Source organism: Aulostomus chinensis, chromosome 10, assembly GCF_037954235.1.
Source record: "Aulostomus chinensis isolate RoL2024-O1b breed Wild chromosome 10, RoL_Achi_v1.0, whole genome shotgun sequence".
NCBI lineage: Eukaryota > Metazoa > Chordata > Actinopteri > Syngnathiformes > Aulostomidae > Aulostomus > Aulostomus chinensis.
The window spans coordinates 25889472-25911645 of NC_141329.1; the positions used below are offsets into that span (position 1 = coordinate 25889472).

At 42.7% G+C, this 22174-nt stretch overlaps 1 protein-coding gene across 2 annotated transcripts; it reads right to left on the bottom strand.

Annotated features, from left to right (window-relative positions):
* Positions 1-915: 915 nt before the first annotated feature.
* On the bottom strand, positions 916-15428 carry hic1 (hypermethylated in cancer 1). 2 transcript variants are annotated; one of them, XM_086216642.1, is made up of 2 exons: positions 15292-15428; positions 916-8930 (listed from the first exon to the last, which is right to left on the bottom strand). In XM_086216642.1, the coding sequence occupies exon 2, from the start codon at positions 8911-8913 to the stop codon at positions 6703-6705; it is 2211 nt and encodes a 736-aa protein (XP_086072768.1). In that variant the 5' UTR covers positions 8914-8930; positions 15292-15428; the 3' UTR covers positions 916-6702. The 2 variants fall into 2 exon arrangements, with proteins under 2 accessions (XP_086072768.1, XP_086072767.1); XM_086216641.1 differs by lacking the exon at positions 15292-15428 and adding an exon at positions 13641-13815.
* Between the last annotated feature and the right edge of the window lie 6746 nt (positions 15429-22174).

Below are 22174 nucleotides of genomic sequence, written 5' to 3' on the forward strand. Positions count from 1 at the left end.
TAGTAACAAACAAACAGAAACATGACATTTTTCACATTGGCTTTTAGAAAATAAAAGCCTTTATCGACATGATTTTTTTTTCAAGACATTTTAATTAGATGAAATTATAAAAACCCACAATTGAAATTTACACAAAAAAAATTAACTATAAAACATTTTGACATGCAATAAATACATTCATTTCACTAAAGCAAAGTAAGCTCAATATTGACAATGAAAAGGAGGAAATACAAAAATACTGTTTGGTTTAATAATGTATTGCTTGTAATTGCTCTTGTTTTTCAAGAGAGCTTTTGTAAAACCACAAAAGGAAACACTGGACGTTATTGATGTCTCATGGACAAACTGCTTCATGCCTGCTGAAATCAGAGCCTGCCTTCCACTGAAAAATCGAATTTCCATTGTAAATGTCAGATGTATGTATTCTGTCATGTATTTTTCTTCCATCCATCTGCAGTTACTACTGTCTGCGTGGCAGTCTGTGTTCCTGCTGAACTTTCTTCTCCCTGAACCACAACCAGTCGGGCACAACCACCTCGAAACATCACAGCGATCCTCATTAGATCATAATTCATCCATCCATCCAATCCATCATTTCTACACGTAATCTTTTTCCAAAACCAAAATAGATGCTTTTGTGTGTCTATGTGCACACATGTGTGTGTGTGTGTGTGTGTGTGCGTGTGTGTGTGTGTGTGTGTGTGTCTGTGTGTGAGGACCCTGAGGCTCTGTAACATCTTGGCACATGTTTCGGTGTGTTGGGTGGAAGCCGCCAGTATGATGGCCTGATCTTTAATGATGGCTTTTTCTACGAGAAGCGACACTCCAAACGGAGCAGGACAACCTAATAAATCTGACCTAATCTTGAGCAAGAGTTTGCCATCTAGTTGTGTGTGTTATGTGTTTGGCTGTCTGTGTGTGTGTGTGTGTGTGTGTGTGTGTGTGTGTGTGTGTGTGTGTGTGTGTGTGTGTGTGTGTGTGTAAGATAGATACAAGATCTTCTCTTTGGCCTTCTTGTTGCTTTCTTTTCCTATTTCAGTTTAAATTTGTGGAGCATCACAGGCGGAACGCTGACAGCAACCTCGACATTACAAAATGCAGGGGGCAAAAGACGAGCGGAGCAGGTTCACGGAACAAAGTTGGGAAAATGAGGTGAACAGACACACCGAGCAATCAGCTTTTCTTTGTTATTTACCGAGAGTTATGAATATCAAGCTGTTTGTCTCTCGCCGTTTTCTGGTTCTGGTTCTCTTCTCTCAACTCTCTTCCCTGGTCTTTCCTTCTGAGCGCATGACTTGGCTGGTGCAGCCGAGGCCCTGCTCAATTGTGCAATTTCATACATGTTTACTTTACTGGCATCTTTCTGAGCATATTTTCCCTTGAACATTTCCCCTCACGTTATTCTGCATTTCCTCAACAACGATATGCTGTGTTTAATCTCTCTCAGTAAGCTGTTTCTTGGCCTGAGGATCAGAACACAATAACGATGTCAGACTTTTTTATTTGGCCCATCATACGCTGTATTCTAACACATGCCACAGAGTTCATTTTGGAAATTGATCAGGGCTTGAAGAAAAAGAAAGTAGCTCTTCACATAAACATTTAGACAACTGTCTTCTTCAGCATGAAAAACAGCTGGAAGTAAGTGGATCATGAGGAGGAGGCAGCGGGCGCTGTGGGTCAGTGGTTTGTGTGGAGTGTAGGAAGGGACAGAGAGAGGTGAGGAGGGAAGCGGTGCACTGAGGTAACAAGGCCAGTGAACGGGTAGATCCAAGCGCTGCACTGGAGGGAGGAAGAAGAAGAAAATGAAGGAAGCGTAGTGCCAGAAAAAAGGCAATTGAGGGACTTCTAGGGGATCGTATGAGTAATAAAAAAAAACAAAAAAAAATCACAATACAATGATTTTTCCAGAAAAGTGCAGTTCAAGGAAATAAATCTAAAGCAGCTGCATGTAATAAAGACTCCTGAAAGTGTCAAATCTCTGCCTTGTACTTCACCCTGCTGCACTGTGGGAAAGGCGTTCAGACGCGGATGAACAGGTGCGCTGTTTGGACTCATCAGAACACACACATACACACACACACACACACACACACACACACACACACAGATTGAATTATTGCAGAATCAAGGCTAACGTTCCCTGTAGTGTTGGAAAATACTGACTGGGCAGCTTCCTGTTTCAACAACAGAACCAGGTTTGATTATGTGTATATTTTGGTTGTAGCTTACATTAAAACATGAGACTTCATTAAAAAAAAAAAAACTCTACATACTTATAAATGCACTTTGAACCATAGTGGCATGTCTGCATTTCACGACTTTTACTCTAAGGCGAAGTTGGACACTTGCACAATCTGTAGCTGGGTTCAACGATGAAACTCGTGCCAACAACAGACATCCCTGTTTGAGCATGTGTGATATGCGATTCAGTCCTTCTGGCATGCGTCATGAAGTTTAATAATCATCAGTACGAGTGCCGATTATTCCTCCTGTCACAGTCAGACAGGTGACATTGGGCTCCAGCTGCTGGCCTGAAGCCTAAAAGCCATTCTTTGCATTTTTTAATGTTGAACGTGGGGTTTCTGGAACTCATCCAGACCATATTTACTTCTATATTGTTAGTGTTATAAAAGTTACTGGTCTTGGACGGTTGCCATAAAAACATTTAGAAAGGAAAGAGATGGGCAAAATAAAATCTACAGTATATAAAACTATCGGGTGTGGGGTTTTTTTTCCTCCAAGTTTCCGCCCTTGTGTATGCTAATATGATACCCTGTTTATGTGTCATATATTTTATTTTAATCAAATGAATTAACAGATGCATTTTTATTACTTTAAAACATTCTACGCTAAACCACTTTGGTGGTGAATTGAGGTCTTCTGTCAAATGAATAAATTAAGAAAGTCATATGCTGCAAAGCCTCATGGGAGGAGTGGCTGCACCAGTAAATTGAAACAAGACTCTTCTAATTTTCCTAATTGAGTAAACCACCGTGCAAAAGACATGCTGCCATTTTTTTAAATTATGATTTACTCAACTGTTTTTAGGGCCTTCATATCCGGGTGCGGTGATTCTAAACCCCTACCACAATTTTTTTTAGCCATAAAATCTGGCTAAAAAATCTGGCTACAATGCGGACCAAATATTGTAATGAGACTAAAATCTGAATCCAAAAAATCCTCACTATGTAACAAAATGTTTAAATGGCTTCCACAGCGTGCAGGCTTTGAAAGGCCACACGGTCGTATCACCATGATACTGAGCAGAGGTTTATTCCCAAAGAGGGGAAGGAAAAGAGAAGATACAGTCTGGTTGTTTTCTGAATGGAGAGTTTTAGAAGTAGGAACAGGCTTTCATACTGAGACAATGGCTCTGGTCCACCCTGCTGCGCTCTCCTTGCTCCTCTCCCTCCCCATTCTCCGTCTCTCTATCTGCCTTTGAGCAGAAACACACGGCACATCCTGCTCAACACAACACACCAGCCAAAAGTTCACTTCCTGCTCCTCAGCTCTTCTCCTTCACACCAACTCTATTCCCAGGACATGCATTAGCAGACTTTCATATGCTCAAATAGCATAAACAGGCACACAAACAGACAAGCAAGCGCTTCCCCTCCCATAGATACTCAGCCCTGCTCCTCTGTCTGCCATACACATTAATGCAATCAAGCACATTTCAAACAGTGCACATCCCACAGAAATGTCCAGGCATTATCTTCCTCTTCCCTTCTGCACAGATTTGGAGTGACAGTGGAAACACTTGGTGTTATTTTAATGGTGTAAGGCAGGGAAGAGAGGGGACAGGTTTTCATTAAAACTACTGAAAAAGAGGGAGTGGAAGTAGAGGACTGACTAGAATTCCCACGACTGACATCCGCCTTCTTTCAGCATTTTTAACACATATCCACATGGACTTAATGCCAATAATATTTATTTGCAAAACCTTACAGTATTGTCCAAAACAAGCTGGTTTTCTGTGTGTGTGTGTGTGTGTGTGTGTGTGTGTGTGTGTGTGTGTGTGTGTGTGTGTTTGTGTGTGTGTGCAGTCAAACGCTCACTAACCACTGGATAAAAGGGTCAAACTATATGAGAATACCTTTCATACTTGCTCAGTAAAGCCCCCGCATGTCTGTTTAGGGAAATGCTGATGACACACCACGCTGTGTGGGCACAGAGGCACGGCAGAACACAACACTCGGCACCCAGACTTTATGTGTGGTTGAAACCGAATATCAATGCCATCCTGCTTGCTAAAGAGTGGTTCAGGAATTCACAAACAGATAGATAAAATGACTTTGCCTTACATTATAACAATGGAATTGGTCAGACCATCAGACGCCTCTTTGAGGACAACACAATAGAAAACGTATACCGCATAGTACAAAAAAAAATAAGGTAATATCAAATCTCTCCACTGTAAAACAAGAAATGTATAATCACAAAATAACCACAGGTTTAACACAGAACTACTGCCCTGTTAAAAAAAGTGTGTGTGTGTGTGTGTGTGTGTGTGTGTGTGTGTTTGTGTTTGTGTGTGTGTGTGTGTGCGCGCGCGCACACGTGCGTGTGTGTGTGTGTTTACATGTCATTCGAAGGTTTACCAAAGCTTAAGCATCCCCATGCTGGGTTCAGTCCTGAGGTAAGCACCAGTTTCATGTGCGCTGCTTTCAACTCAAACTCAAAATGAAGTAAAAGAAAAAAAAAAAGTGACAGGAAACAAACATGTTCGATATGATCATACACCACAGAAAGGAAGCCCTTAAATTATTGTTACACTTAAAAAAAAAAATAATCAAAAAAAATCAGGCACATATGTTTTTTTTTTTTCATTGTTGTTTTTTTAAGCCTTTAAAATTCACTACGTCTATCACAGTGTATTTATGGCTTTAGTCTTCACATTCACCCTCTGAGGTTGGCATTGGCACTATAGTGGTCAGACGTTTCTGATCTGAATTAAGGACCAGTAAAAGTGGAAAAAGAAAGAAGAAAAGGCCAGCGTGTTCTTTGGAATAAACATTTCAAGACAAAAAAAAAAAAAAAAAAAAGTGCCTTCAACCCACAACGTCTAAGTGCTCTTTTGTTTTCTAGCTGGAGGAACCGCTGGTCAGCCGACACAGAAATATGTCATTCTTTATTTCCGCTTTTAGCATCAGCGAGGCCGAGCAAAGATATGATGTTAATAATTGGATCAGAGGGGGTGAGATGGCAGGCATGAAATGGGACATCATGCCGGCGAGCCGTGTGAATTGTCCAGGAGAAAGCGAGATTTCACAGGGATTACTGAAGCGCAGCAGCTGGGGTGTGCTGTTCACCCGCTGGCTTCCAGGGAAGACCCGCAAACCCCTTCTTATGTTCATATCACTGACAGATTAGCAGCTATGTGTGTGTGTGTGTGTGTGTGTGTGTGTGTGTGTGTGTGTAAGGGGGAGTGGAATACGTGTGTGTGTGTGTGTGTGTGTGTCTGTGTGGAGCAGAGGAGGGCTTTTAAGGCAAACGGCTTAGTACAGCACTCACTTTGGTATGTCAACAGGGGGGCTTCCAGACATGACACTACAGGGGAGGGAGGTCAAACGAGACGTCAGAGAGGGAGGCGACGTGGCATCTGAATGATTAAGCATCAGTCCAATAACGTTCTTAAATGACAGGTTTCTGTGTCACCAACTGAGCTGGTCCCTGCCCCTCTGCTCGGCTGCAATATTACACAATGTCAGAGCCGACACCCATGCTTGGTCTGAGGATGGAGCTTCATGCATCATGATCTGGTCTTTGTGTGTCACCAGTTGGGTATGTGCAATCATGTCACAGTTATGAGCTCACAGGGCTGTGCTTTGCTATTTCTCCAAAACAGCAGAAAGCGACGGGATGTTAGTGAAAACGCAAAGGAAGGAGGGCAACACGCTGAGTGTGAAGATGATTGAGCTACCATTACTGTCACATAGCTTCTATCTGCACACATAAGCAGAGGGCTGGAATACTTGAAACATGTGGAGATAATAAGGCAGAGAAACACTTTACCAAAATGTTGAAGCAACTGTTCAGTCATTCCTTGTGACTTGGAAAGCAGGAACATAATGGGGAGAAGCTGGAGAGTGAGATACATAAATTGTCCAGTACCCCAAAATGTTAAAAAAAAAAAAAAAAAAGACGAAGAAGAATCCTCCCATTACTTTAAAGTCCAGAAGAGTTGGCTTATTCATTTGGTAAATGTTCCGCTCAGGTCTGGACACAAACCCTGAATCTTGTCCTTGTGTGCTTTTTTTGTTGTTGTTGTTTTTTTTTCAGTCTTTTTTTTTTTTTTGGATTATACAGAACACAGGTTTAGGGTCCGATTGCAACAGTTTCTCTACAAAAATAAATAAAACGATTTCATTTTGGTTTCAATTTTTTTGCTTTGGCTCAATGACTGGATTTTTTTCATGTTTATTTGCATACACATACATAAATACTGTACTTTTTTGAATAAGTGTCCTTTGGTCACAGAAAAGCACAGTGCTCCTTTATGAAGGAGGATTTAAAGAAATAAGATGCATAGAAAGGCACTTGTAGTCTACATGTTTTCTTGCGCATTAGAAGACCCTTTTTTTTTTTTTTGGCCTGAGTCTGAGGTGCAGAGATATTAAGTTGAGGTGAATGGCTTTTTGAATACTGCATGTTGTGTGTGCACACAGACCTATTGGTGATTACACAGGTCATGTGGTCTTAGCTTGGTGAGTAGCGGTCAATGGTACGGGCTTCAGAAAGGGCCTGTGGGGGAGGGGGCAGGGGTTGACCCAGGACATCCATCTTGTCATGGGTGAGGCCGAGGTGCTCCGACGTCAGTTTGGTCAGTGGGTAGAGGCTCTCTATGGCCTTTGCATCAGCCACTAGTTGCTGCTGGGCCTGGAGGAGAAGCTCGTTGGCCTTCTCCTGCTTGAGCCCCAGATGCTCCGCTGTGTATTTACTCAGAGGATAGATGCCCTCCGGAAAGTCTAGCTTCAGCTTCCCATCTGTGGTCAAGCCCCCTCCAGACCCTCCGCTGCTGTGCATCTTCATGTGACTGATGAGATTGCGCTGCTGGGCAAACTTTCCTCCACACACTTGACACTCATAGGGCTTCTCTCCAGAGTGAATGCGCATGTGCTCGGTGAGGCGGTACTGACGAGTGAAGCGCATACCACAGGAGTCACAGGCAAAAGGTTTAAGGCCCAGGTGGCTGCGCATGTGGCGAGTCATGGTACCGCGCTGCGTGAACTTCTTGCCACAGATGCTGCAGGGGTAAGGCCGTGTCAGCCAGTGAGTTTTTTCATGCTGGCGTAAAGTGGCTGGATCTTTGTAAGACTTCTCACAGGAAGAACAGCGGTAGGGCCGGATCATCTCCCCAATACCCCCCGAACTGAGACTCTGGCTGGACTTTGTCTCCAAGTGGGACAGACTGTTCAAACTGTTGCTGCTGTTCAAGCTCCCATAACCATTTGTGTTATTGCTGATGTTTTTGGTGTTGCTGTTATTGCTGTTTCCCAACTCTCCACCAGAGTTACCGTACAGCTCTTCTTCTGTGTGTGTCTCCACGTGTGCGTTGAGCTGCTCAGAGCTCGGAAAGCCTTTGTCACAAGGAATGCAGACATACAGATTGTCCCCGAAACTCTCAGGTTCATACGGCATGTGGAATCTCCCCAGTGGTCCAGAAGGGGATGGGCGGCCTTCACTACTGCCTGTTTCCTCTGTGCCTGACCCACTCTTGTCGTCTGCTCCCTCACTCTCCTCCCCAGCCTTGTGATGATTGTGGTGTCGGTCTCCATTTTCGCCCCCTTCTTCCTCATCTTCATCCTCATCTTCATCTTCAGCTGTGTATGACAGTGGCTCGTGTTTCACCCAACGATAGATGTTGCCCATCTCTCTGCCAGCCTCTCCGCCTTCTGTGGGGGTGTCAGGGCTGGGGGGGCATGGGTAGCGGTCTGTGCCTTGTGAGCCTGAGCGGTGGAGGTGGGGGAGATGTGGGCCAAGTGGCTGGTTGAGATGGGGAAATGGTGGAGGTGTGAGAGAGCTCACCTGATCTGTTGATTCCATTTTTTCTGAGGGGAAAACTCTCCCATTCGCCCCCTGCATGGGACTGGTGCGGCCGCTCAGAGTCCCGTCCCGCTCGTCGTCATTGTGACTGTTAGCCAGATGGGATTGAGAGGGCGTGTGCTGAGACTGGGAGTTGGGACTTTTCTTGGAGAGATCAAGGCCGAAGTTGGGGGAGCAGTTCCTCTCAGGAAGGGCTGAGCGCAGGCCAAGCTGGGCAGGCAGAGTGGACTGCAGGGGCGGGAACACCTGAGAGCCCTGGGTGGAGGTGGGAGCATACAGCTCCCCTGCATGGATGGCTAGTCGATGGGGTACTAGCTCCTCAAGTCCCGGAGGCCGGGTTGTATGGCTATTCATAATTCCTCCCGGAGGGCAGGACTGGATGACAGGAGTTGAAACCCTATACCTGCCGCCGCCGCCTAAACCCATACCGGGTCCCATCTTTGCGTAGGGCAGAAACGTAGGACCTGCGCGGGGAGGGTACTTGCCATTTCTTTTCAGCTTCTTTTTGCACAAAGCTACCAAGTCGAGCAGTTGAAGGTAGCTGGCTGCAGCCAAAACAGCCCCTAGATTGGGTTCAGTGGGAGAAGTGGGGTCTCCATCATTAAGACGGCCCGTGTAGATGTAGTCCAGAATGACCCTGAAGACCGCTGGACTCACCATCTCGTGGTCAAGGTTGATAAGATTGTCATGGACCACCAATGACTTCAAGTAGAGGCTGCTGGCAGCCAGAATGTTCTTGTGGGCTCTGAAGAGGGCGTTCTGCACCACAATAATAACATCACACAGGAAGCCCTTGGTGCGCTGGCTGTTGAGCTGCAGGAGGAGATCCCTAGCATGACTTGGAACTTCCATGGCATCCAGCATCGTCTTCAGTCCGCCACCTGCAACAACAGATATCTATGAAATGTCATGCAGAGGTTAGGATTTCAAGACACAAAAACACAATTTGAAGTAGTTACTTTTTGCATCACAAGGGTCCTGCTTCTATTCCAATATATTTGGGGGCGTGACTGACATAAGTGCACAACTGAGAAACATTAACAATGAATCAGGTGCCGGCTAGCAGCAAGAACAATGGCACTCAGTCAGATATTCATATTCTTCTTTATTTTACCTCACAGTAAATAAGAATAAAGTATTTACCTGTGAGTGTGGTTTTTTTGCAATGACAAATGCAGAAAAAAATTAGAAGATAATTGAGAGTGAAATGGCGCAAAGTAGCTTCTGCATAAAAGTAACTGGAAATATTTTTTATAGGATTTTTAAGTTGTATTTTTTTAAATGATTTAATGAAATGCAAAATAGAGCATGAAACTTTTTCACGTTCGTTTCCCTGCCAAATCATGACAGAAGGATTCTTATTTGTTTGACGTGCTGTTTTTAAATCTGTATTATTTTTTATATTTCGCTTGCTTCATATATGTACATTGTCCTGTTTAATTTATTGTTGGAACTTAAACGAGAACAGATTGCAGAACTTATGTGTGGGAAGGGCATACCAAAGCTTCTCAGTAAAAAGTGAACTTTTGCTGAAGGTGGTTTTCTCATCATCAGAAATTCAAGTCTGTGCGTTCACATCCTCTAAAGCACGCAAAAAAAAAATGAGAGAAAGAACTAAGTCCAGAGAACCACAGATATATATTTTGTAGCTGCTGGCTTTCTGATAAAGTATTCCAGACTCTGTGTGCAGAGGTTTAAACAAAGTAAGGGCTGAATGTTTCACAAGTATGATGAACAGCAGGTATAAACTTGAGAGGGAACGGACGCATCCAAAAAAAGATAGGGCTTTCGGCTCCCATCCTGCAGAGTCATATAAGGAACACCGAATGCACACGATGTAAATCAACATGAGAAGGTTCGGTATATAAGCTGAGATAGCTCCAGGGATCCAACATACACGCACAAGCACACACACTCAAATATCAACACTAATTGTTCCATCAAGCCTAAAGTAAACTATATCAGCTGTACGCATGAAACATGATGTATTGTTCAATCAGTGGCATCTGAGGATAGTTTACTTATGAGATTAAATGTCTCAAACTGTCCCCGAGGGCTTAGTCTCAGTGATGGGAAACAAGCAACTAAATAAATATCATGTCATCTGTCTGATTGTGGTCTTCCTGACACCAGCTCGTTCACTTCTTGTTTATTTCGTTCGGTGTACGTGCTCAGCGCAAGAACAGACCGGTGGGGTTTTTTGTTGCTTTTTTTGTTGTTGTTGTTGCTTTTGGATTGTTTTTTGTTGTTGCTGTTGTTGTTTTGGGGTTTTTTTTTTTGGTCCTAAAATTCAAAGTCACTGCAGCCCAGACAGCAACTTTAGCAGAGTAATTCTGATCATCATGACATGACAAATGTTCAGTCAGAGGAAAAGTGAAGATGGACGTAAAATGATGGCACAGGCATTCAATCTAAAAGAACATCTTCAAACAAAGATCGAGAAAACATATTCATTTGCGATTGCTGCATCCTTGTTTAACTCTCGAAATTGGTCTTTTTTAAAATGTATTACTTTATCATATATTTTTGCAAGTAAAAAAAAAAATCGAAGGTAAAAAAAGAAGAATACAAATTTTAGTTTACGTTTCATCATTTCCTAAATTGTCATCTAAAGTGTTTCCACTTCTGGTTTCTCTCTGGCTATGATTTCTAGCGTCATTATTTACTGTAAATTTCAACAACAGTTTGATCAAACAAGTTTAGAAACTAATCTGAACTGAAGAATAGGGTAAGTACTTTCCGTAACTTGCTGAACTTTTCCAGATTCTTCATAGTGTTCATCTTACTGTCACCGGTAAGTGTGTGGAGCATAATGACACACACACACACACACACACACACACACACACACACGCACCCATGCATGCACACACATGCACGCGCACACACACTTGACATATTCTCGTCTAAATACAGTCCACAGCGACATACAGTGTCGCACGCTTCAAATCCAGCATTACATTAAATGATTTAATACATTCTTGTCAAAGATTGCTGAGCTTTCACAAGTTTGCATCCACATTTCTAATAAAAGTGTGAAACAAGAAGAGGAAGGGAAAAAAGTCAATTGCACACAAAAAAAAAAAAGATTTATATGCACCTGCAAGTGGCTCTGCAAACAAACTATTTTGGCAACAAAGCATAAAAGTGGCTGTGGGTTTCCCATCATGACATTACGGATTTTTCCTCTCTGGCTTTTGTGAGGCTGTCAGGCTATGTGAGAAGAGAAACACCATGGTACAGTGAAAGGCTCTTGATCAGGGGGTTATGTGTCAGCATCCTGTGAGGAAGCTATTGATGATTAAAAAGATATTTCATCATATCTGAAAACACGCCTGCCGCATTCACACGCCCTCCAACACATTCGCAGGTTGCACTGCAGCTTGTTGAGGTGGTTTGTTGGGTTGGATGAAACCATACAGAAACATTTTTGCCTGAGAGTTCCTGCCTCTCTGGGATGCAGCCTACTTTTTAACATGCTCGGGGGGACAGTGATGAAATTAAAACGATAATATTCAGCCTCTTGCATTTGATTAATATTCATGGTTGCTGTGTGCTCAGTCACTTTTGCGGTTTGGGGGTTGAAGCGGGAGACTAAACTCTACATTTCTGTCACATAAACACTCCAGACATCTGCTTTAAAGGCTGTGTTGACATTTTATTTTCTTTCATTGCAATTTGCTGCCCAAGCACGTACTCTTGTTTATTTTAGAACCCATTTAACCATGATCACACACACACACACACACACACACACACACACACACAAATATATATATATATATATATATATATATATATATATATATATATATATATATATATATATATATATATATATATAAAATGTCCATGTTCAATTTTTTTAAGGCAACACTGCAAAACAGAACCTGTGTATATTTGCAAGAAATATGTTTTACATGTTTTACAGCCGTTTTATTCAACTTTGTTTTGGATGATGTATTCTTTAATTTAGAAGGAGAGAAAGAAAAAAAACAAGCAGGAGAAACTTTACATGCATGAAATTAAAACAGAAGGTGTTTTGGGGTTTTTTTAGCACTGACGCTGAGAAACACCAACGCAGATCACGACAATGAGAGGTGCTATAGCGTCGTCTCGTCAGATCAGCAGTTTCCTGTTTTATTACTGTAATTGCGCATGTAAAAAAAAATAATTAAATTTTGACAGCCAATCTCGATCGGAGCCGAATCACATCGGTCAATAAATCATAAATCATCATCATTTTTAATCACGTTAACCAGGTCAGACACGTAAGAGTCAACGTAAAAAGTTTTTTTTTTTTTCCTTCAGGATGGTTGAATAATTTCATGCAAGTTGCTCATCAGAATCGGCTTTAGTAACCAATATGAATTTATTCCAAAATAAAATGAGTTTCAGATTTTTGTCAGAAGCGTGCTGTTTGTGAGAAGTCTTTGCGCGATTTCTGAGCACTTTTTATGCAGTTTGTAAGAGCCTTCAGCGTGTCTGGTCCCCTCTGCGTCTAACATCTGTTTTACTCCCCTCTCCACAGTTATTGAACACTCTTGAGTGAACCCCCCCCCCCCCCCCCCCGAGCTGAAGCGCCTCATCCTTTACTTCTCTCTTTATCTCCACCAGAAAGAACCTTCAATCATGTCCAGACGCCGACCATTTTCAGCTCCTAGTGCTTCGCGCAAGGTGTATCACACACACACACACACGCACGCACACGCACGCACGCGCGCACACACACACACACACACACAGCTGCTTCTCATAGCAGCTCCTCGACCTGTCAACGGTATGGAGGAGAAGCATCTCTTCTTCTATCCTGCTGCTACACACGCCTGTCAACATAAAACGCTCCGAACTCAAAGCGCACAAATAAATACTCTCCAGCGTGTGTGTGTGTGTGTGTGTGTGTGTGTGTGTGTGTGTGTGTGTGTGTGGTCTGGGACATTATCACACGCACACGCACACACACACACACACAAACACACACACACACACACACGCACACACAGTGGTAGGCCTTTTTAATGTGGCACCTCATGATTTTGCAGCAGCTTCCCTCTAAAAAAAGAAAAAATGTGAGGCTATTGGCTTTAGTGAAGAACAGATGTTCCCTTAAACTTTAAATATGATAAATCATTAAATAATGTGACTGTATAGACTGTTTTTAACCGGGGGGTAAAAGGTTTTACAGGCTTAAGAGAAAAGGATTTGCGTTGCATTCGAATCCTTGAAACACGATTTTCAAAGCTCTTTTGATTTTAATAATTCCACAAATTGTTTAAAACGTTCTAAAAAGAAAAAAAAACTCAAAAAGCGATGAAACGGACACGAGAGATAAATCAGAGCGCGAAAACGTCTGCCTCACATCAAAATGTGAACCTGAAAACAAGCGGAATTATTTAACGAGAAATAGACTTTTTTGTTGTTGTTTGGATTTGTTTTGGGTTTTTTTTTTTGTTGGTTCGTTTAAGGGGATTTCATAAATTCTGCTCTCCTCCTCTACTCTTTTCCATGTCAGAGCGTGTGAGTGTGCCGCCACCTCCTCCTGCTCCTCTACGTGCTGGGGTCCAGCAGCGCAGCGGCGTATCAGCTCTTACCTGCATGCCCGATGTCTTCTGCCATCCGATCTAAGTCTCCGGTAATGATCATCTCTTTAGTCTCCAGGAGTCATATCTGACGTTTCAGCTTTGAACTGCCAGCCTCCAAAAAACCATGCCAGTTTTCCGAGCGCGTCTGCCAGCTCTTTTTTTTATATTATTATTAATTGATATGAATTTCTTGTCGCTCCTTAGGTCCGTCCTCCCACCCACTTCTCTCTCTCTCTCTCTCTCTCTCCCTCTCTCTCTCTGCCCCTCCTCTCCTCTCTTTCTTATCCCCTCCTATGAAAGAAAAAAAAATACGTGCTTAGAACAGCATCAGTTTCCTCCAGTTTTTTTTTCTACTAATTTCCTTTAGCTATTTTTGAGTCGGGAGCAATAAGACGCACCACCGGGATGATAATGGAACCTCTATGCGCCTCGAGTGTTTTAGCGCCCCGTGTGATGTCAGTCTATAATAAAAACTAAAAGGTAAAATCGAGGGCAGGAACTTCATGTGACCCCGATTTGAACTTCTCAACACATCGTCTTAAAGAGACAGGCAGCTTTATTATTACGCTGCCAGCTTGCATTTTGGAGATGCGATTAATGATGGAAATGTTCAAAGAGTTGCGCAGCTTTTCTCCTCAGAGGGTCTTTTCCGTGATTCCCTCCAAACCATGGCGACATCTGATTTGATTTTGTTGTTGTTGTTGATGTTGTTGTTGTTGTTCTGGCGCCCTAACAGAATCAGCACTTAACGACTTGCGTTTATTTGCTATTTAACTCGCGTATTTTATTTGTTGCAATGGTGTAAGTTTGATCTATTTAATTAAGGGATTTAAAAAAGACGAAGGAGAAGCTGAATGAGAGAGTCTCTCAGGTCCTCCTGGTAATGTGTGAAGGGCCTCAGTTGTAGGGAATTCAATTTAACTAAGTGGAAAGTAAATTGATGAACGTTTGAACCTCAAATTTAAACATTTTAAAAGACTCAAAGAGATAAAACACCTCCAGTGCCATGTCATGTTAACGTCACCTGATGGAGGCTGAACCGGTCAACATTACCGGCCAACTCAGAACAGTGACTTTTGTGTTTAAAAATAAATATCATCCATAAATTCATTTTTTTTAAAACAAAACAATTGGATTTTACATGGCTGATGTGACAACGTATCTCTGAGACGATAAACGCAGCTCTGAGCAGCCGTGTTACCTCCGTTTTGTCTTTCAGCGTTCTCCCAAACTATTATTCCAAATTGTCCACAGCACATCTAAGCAGCCTGTTTAGTCCTAGCATGGAAGAGTCCAGCATTTTGTGTTCTGTGGCTTTTAAAGGGGTTGCTCTGGTACGTGTTGGAGGGAGAATCCTCTCCCAGGAAGTGCTGCAGATGAGTTCAACGGACTGTCATCATCACAAGTCAAAACAAATACAGAAAATATAGCCGGTTACACCTGATAGCCTCAGCTTTAGGCCGGACGTGGCCGATCCAGATGTTGGACGTTTGTGAAAGCAACATCAGGACCATTGGATCAAAAAAGACAAAGAGGTGAAAGAGTCTGTTTGGATGATTGCATCCCTGCAGAGCTCCACCGGCCCTTCACTCTGACTCGGTGTAGGATCCCACGTCTACACGGATGCCATCACTGCCTCTCAGCCGTATCACAAGCTTACCTCGGACTCATGTCTGGTGTTCTAGCCGTCTGTCTGCTCTCCTTTTCGTCATTCCCTCGTAAAGACCTCCGCTGTTTCCTGAGTGTCCGGCTCCCTCAAATCTCTTCTTCCGCGTAATTTTTGCAGCCTTCTCTCGTCCTCTCGTTCGCCCTCTTAAATACACAGAATTTCTCACGCGTTAACGAGGCTATCTGACACTTCAGACTGTGTTGGGGTCCGGTCGGACCAAACCTGCCGGTGGAGACTTTACGCGCACAGCGACACCCAATGGCGCACTGAGCGGCAGCGCGGCCCGTCGGGCTTGTGGAGGGGGGGACATGCTGCGCACTGATTTGGGGCCAAATACAAGTTGGGAATGTGTAATAGGTGGAAAAAAACAAACACACAATCAGCCAAACATGAGTCATATTGAATGAATATCAATAGGGAATGTGTTTATCCTACAAAAAAAAAAAAAAAAAAAACTCAAAACTACCCTATAAATCTATAATTCTCCATTAAAAAGGCTGGTTAACTCTTTACAAGCTGGTAAAGTGAGATTTACTAATAAATTAACAATAAAATATCCAGTGATGGAAGAAGTCATCTACTACATTAACAATATCAAACTACAGAAATTGTGTCTTAACTTGAATGCCTCGCATTCAAAATTGATGAGCACCAAAGTGCCTAATGTTCCTGGAAAGCAGGAGAACCTTGAACTTTTATCCTCCATTTTTAACGTTACAATTCTGCATTAACATAAAGTTGCCACTAAAAGTTATGAAGTGTAATTTTTTTTAAACGTATTTCACATTTAACTGTAAAATGTGCATCTGAACCGATAGTAATAACAATAGGTCAGCTTTAAGGTGCGTCAAAGGTAATTAAAACTGTACTTAAGAACGGTCATTCAACGTTGAACAACATTGATTTTAAAAAAAGGGTTTAAATTATCATCAATTGTCAAATTTATCATTTTGTATCAGTATCAGCAGATATTGGTCTTTTTATCAGTGTATGAACCTTATGGTCGATATTTATTTCATCCCAGTTTTTCTCAACTGTGTTCTTCTTTGAGGGAACTGTGGCAAATATACAAATGATCAACTTAACCAAGTGTTTTAGAAACACAGGAAAAATTCAAATTGTCTGCATGTGTTTTTCTGTATGTACAAAAAAATGTTAATATCGTATAACACATATTCTTATGCAGATAATATCAACATTGGTGTCAGAATCAGTTGGAAAATATCAGCACATTGGATAAAGAATCTAATATCATACGTCATTAAATTCAATGTGTACATGATAGAATACATTTCTAAGTCTGCATATGAGTGGTGATTGACGTCACTGTCCCTGAAAGCCAGTTGCTCAAATTACCAGAAGTAACTGAATATCTATAAACATAAATTGTAACTCACATTTAATTTGTTCTACATCCGTCATCCATTTACCCTTTATATTTGAAATTTTAGCAAAGACCAAGGTCTGAAGTTGATTAAATTAATTATTTTACCATCCCCGAGAGCATGTTAGCAGGCAGATGTGTTCCAGTGGAACGCTCAGCAGCCTCGCTCCTATTCAGGTCTGTTTTGATCACAACAGCAGCTGACAATCTCATAAAGTGTGGCCTCTTCCTCTTGAAGTTTATCTCAGTTCAAGTTGCTGGTGTCGCATTGAAGAGTTGTGCTGCACCCCGAGAGCCTGGTGAAGTGGAGGAAGGTATTGTCTCTCACTTCCATGTTCCCTTGATGAACTGCTGATAACCTTGCAGACAGAGGTGGGCAGCACAGCTCAGGAGAATAGATACATGTTCTATCAAGGATGTGAGCGCCTTTCGATTCATGCTCCAAAATAGTTTCTTCCTCCGAGGGAAGCAGAGCGATGTCATACGCTGCTTGTCAAGTAGGTTAATGCGTTTGACACAACTCTGTTTTAATTTACGCTCAATGATGGTGTAATAGTAGCCGAGGGTCTCACTCCTAACAGGCCAAACACAGAATCTTGACTTCACCTCAGTGTGTGTTTTTTTCAACAAAAAATAAATAAATCGCTCAAAAGCTTTATTCAGGATATTAAAAACATTTGGCAATGAAGCACATCATTAATTAATTGATAAAAGTAATTGATTTAATCTGAGGGGGATCTTTGGCACAACTGAGAGTGGCTCACAGCAGTAATTCTAACAAAAAAAAACAAGGTTTTTCAAATAATTGATTCATTCAAATGAATCAATTATAGATTATGTGTTTAAAATAACAACAACAGCGCAGGGAAGGCACCCTTGACCTCATGTATGAATTTAGTTTGTAGCGAGAGATCTGAGAGTAACCAGCGGAGGGCAGTGACATGCCTTGACTCCACCTCGTCTGCGGGAAATTAAAAGTAGAAGAAGATTTCGAACTTTAAAGTTGATCAATTCATTTATTCACACACTTGACAAAATCTATCTGAAATATTCAAAATGCTTATCATGGCCAAAAATAATATGTTTAATTTATTTTGACTAATCAATTATTAGAAAATTACATTCATACATTTTTTTTAATTAATCAACACCCATTCAGAATTTTTCCACCTAAAGTAGCCTTTCCACAGATTTTATTTCCATCAAGCCATGCCACACACCTCGGAGTGAGGTGTGTTTATGCATCTTAATATCAATAACTGATTTTGAAATCTGTATAAAAAAAACCCAAACTTTTCTCTCTCTCTCCTTTAACGAGAGGGGAAAAAGTGGATTTAAAAAGTGAGATGGGGGGGGGGGGGATGCTTTATCCGCCTCTGGCTGCAGCCATTGTCTTCCAAAGCAAGACTTTATCTGACTAATCAATCAGTCTCCAGAGGTCTGCGCTGGACTGGACAGAGGACTTCAGCTTGTCAAAACAAAATTGAACATACTCTAATCTGGAGCGCAGCAAACCTGAAACACTGAACTTTTAATGAACTGAAGAAAAAAGAAAAGCCACCAACTTGCTGGTTGTAAGTAATGATTCGATTAAAGCCGTGTGAGCTGAGCCCCAGGAAGTCCATCCAGAAGTGTCCATTTTCCCAGACTAACATTCAGTGGAGATAAGGCAGGCAGAGCGGCTAAATCCCTGAACGGTCACTCTCTAAATCATACACCTTCCCCAGGGTTTACGGCAGGTTTACATGGATTCTGCAGAGGCTTGGATGCATGATGGGGGTGAATTGTGCACTCCACTTGCCAGACATCTGTGAGCAGATACGCTGCACAATGTCCCCAAGGGCCCAAAACATCTAATTTCAATTTGGATCTTGAGTGACGAATATTCCGGTCACCTTATTATTGCTGCGTTTCTGTCTGCCAGCAGAGACACACAGCAGGACCAGACAATAAGCAGGACGGTCGAAAAATAAACTCAGCACCTTCAACAGAAAAAGAGAAAAGCAATGTTTCACACGTCTCCCCCCAGCTGCATGTTTTCCCCTCTCCTCTTCCATTCATTTTCATCAATCATCCCTCTCTCCGTACCTTGGGTCACACACATCTCCAGATGCTGACTGTGACCATCACACCATAGCAAATACACACACGCGCACACACACACACACACACACACACACACACACACACACACACACACACACACACACACACACACACACCCCTCTGGACTCCCCTCACCACCCAAAATTGAATGCTAGGTTCAACATTTACACACGGATGTCTCTTAATTCATTATAATGAGCAGTTTTGCGGTAATTTTAGAGTACAGGCGTGCAAGACATGTCATTTGAATGAGTAGGACTGTGCGTGTGCGTGTGTGTGTGTGTGTGTGTGTGTGTGTGTGTGTGTGTGTGTGTGTCTGTGTCTGTGTCTGTGTGTGTGTTTGTGTCTGTGTGATCGCGATTCTATTCTAGTTTGAACATCTGCTGGTGATGAACAATTATAAGGCCATGAGTGGATCCAGAGTAGAATTTCCCTTTTTCAACAAAGAACAACATGACCAACAGATTATAAATGCAAACTAGTTCTTGGTTTTAAGAATGTAACTCCTCTCAAGTATATCGTTCTTCACGCCAATCAGCAGGGTGCTGCTTCCAGATCAGCTGAACGATTCACACTGTAGAAGGCAGGCTTGACGCTCCTGTTTGATCAGGTTTACGGCAGCTGAGAACAACCTGCCTTAATATGAAATTCCTTATCTCGTAGAACATTTAACATTGATTTTTGACCGGAAAAGCAATCAACACACACACGTGAAACTTATTTACGAGCGCGGCCTTGTCAGTTTAGTCTCTCCAGTTTGCGTATCAGTGTGTGTGTGTGTGTGTGTGTGTGTGTGTGTGTGTGTGTGTGTGTGTGTGTGTGTGTGTGTGTCTGCAGAGCACATGGCTGTCCGATGCATGGTCCCTGCTGCCTGGTCTCTCCTCATTAGCCTCACACAGTGCAGCCTCTCGCCCCTCTCACCTCCTCCTCCCCTCCTTCTCCTCCTCCACCTTCCACTCACACAAGGAGGGAAGAGCGAACCTTTTGTTTTCTGTGTCCGACCTGCACCCCGTTCCAGACCTCCTCCTTTTCTCTCCTTCTCCCCTCCACTGACTAAATCTCTTTTCCGGCTTGATACTGCTGAAAACCATATGGTGTGTGACATCATCAGGGCAGGAAGCAGGGAGAGGGGAATGGTAGAGCAGGGGAGAGATTGGCTTGCCAGGTTTCTGTGCAGTGATGTCAGCAGAAAAGCACTCTGGGAGGCCTGTTGGGGGGTGAATGCAGCAGAGCAGGTTGGAAATTGAATCTCCTTTTTATTATCTCACTCCCACCTGGATAATCAGGGTGAGACGAGAGGTAGCGTACACCTTGAGGGGAACCTTGATGTCCATATCAAATATTCATGACATGTGAGTTCACGCACTGTTTACCATGTTCCATTTCCTTTTGAATGCTCATAGCGTTACAACATTTTTCCCCAAAACTGATTGAAAGAGTTTCATTTTGTTACAAATAAAGTTTGGGACATTTAGCCTTTGAGTCACTAGCTGCTCCAATCTGTTCGCCAGGCTTTATGTCTGTCACCCTCCCTCCCTCCCCCTTTTGTTCTCTGGGTGAACTCTTCAGCTTTGTTGTCAGATCCTGGTCTCCATACCATCACCGACCCATCCAGCGTTCTATCAGAGGAGAGGAGAGGAGAGGCTGTGGTTTTGGAGCCGATCTCTGCGCCCCCTTGCTGCCCCCTTTCTCCATCTCCTCTCTGGCTCCTCTGGGGACACACCTTGGCCAGGCCCCAGGAATCAGGGATTCAGGACAAGGCTAAGGGGGGGTGGGGGGGGGGGGCAAGAGAGGGAAGGAAGGATATCACAAAAGAAAGAGGAAAAACAGAGTTGACCTAATACTTAAGTACTGTACTGCAGCACCCACACAAACACAAAAGCACAAGAGATGCGTTCCACGGAGGTTTTAAAGAAGATGATGGTGCGCATGGCGTTCTAAAACCATTTTAGCTCAGAAACAATGCGTTTTGATGATGGGCTGACGTTTCATTTTACAATGCATCAAATACTCTGCTCATATACTCTACTTCAGTTTTGAGGTAAAAGTTATTTCACACATTTATTTTAGAAACAATAAATTTAAGCAAATATGATCAGAAATAAGTACTTTTTAAATACAAAGTAATTCATGCAACTCACTTCACCAACTCACTCATTCACATTAGACAGACTGCAAATGTTCTAGCGGAGGTGCTATCGCCTTACTATCACCCGTCCAAGTATGTGTCAGTTGGGTGCGCACTCATTTACTTCACATTGGCACAAAAATGTGGGAAAATTACAGAAAAGATTAGCTTGGCTGGTGGTGGGGGGGTGAGTTTTAGTATTTTTTTGCTCCTACGTTGTGTTTTCCCGCCCACCACCACTGAATGCACCAGCGGGTGGCTCAGTCCTTGAGAAGAGTCGTCAGATGATCTCCATGGTTATCTGTTGACACTTTGGCAAAAATAGCGATTTTATTACAAGTTTTATTCCAAACAGTGAAGACAGTGTGACTATATCTCCCGCAAGAAAAGTGCTCCACTTATCAGCAGCAGTCTCGTGACTTTCCTGAATGATTCCTCACATTTCTTCATCACTCGGTTATTTTCCTATGTGAAGGCGCGACGGCAGATGATTGCTGCACGTCCTGCAGTTTTAATTAGAACTGTCCTTTTCAGCGCACATGGAATTTAAAAAATCTGAATCTGCAGTACGACAACCAAGGTTGCCAAAGGTTTTGCAATCCAACTGGCTGTGTGTGCAATAAAAGACAACAAGCTGTTTATAATCAAACTTTAGTTGCCTTCTGAGCAGTTCAATCATAAATTACAATGTTTTCCTGTTCCAGCTGTATAAAAAAATGTAGTTATCATACTGTGTATGAAATGGGAAAACAAGTGATTCCCTTGGAAGATAAATGAGTGTTTCCTGTACTTGTACATTTGCCAGAACCAGCTCTGGTAACTTTATTCCGCAAGGAAGATGTGGGATGATGAGGAATGACGAGCATGGAAAGAGAGATGGCAGAATGTAAAGGGAAGCGAGCGAGTGAACTTGTATGAAATGTCGACTGAATGTGAACAGAAATCGAGACGTTCCCTATTACAGGGTGGTGATGGTGTGAATTTTCATTGAGGGGGAGGCTTTATTAATCTGAGATAAGCATATCAGCTCTCCACGCTACTTCATGCATTAACCTCCAGTTCTGCAGTCTGACTCAACATTTGCGGGATGTTTGCCTGTGCCTGCTTGAACCGAAAGTGTGATGTGCTCGCCCCTTGTGCCCTACAGTCCAGGGTTAGTGTGTATTTGAGGCCTTTGCTCTCGTTCTTCTCCAGTACTACTCTCAGGGTTTTATGGGCTGTGTGCTGCGGTGCAGTGACCTCCCTCTCACCCCGGT

What these genes read in the sequence shown, in the direction of transcription:
- hic1 (XM_086216641.1), bottom strand. Translation starts at nt 13,692, where the DNA reads ATGATCATTACCGGAGACTTAGATCGGATGGCAGAAGACATCGGGCAT. An exon ending in AGAAGACATCGGGCATGCAG is followed by an intron (nt 8,931 to 13,640) that starts GTAAGAGCTGAT and finishes CTGTTGTTGCAG; the next exon opens with GTGGCGGACTGAAGACGATG.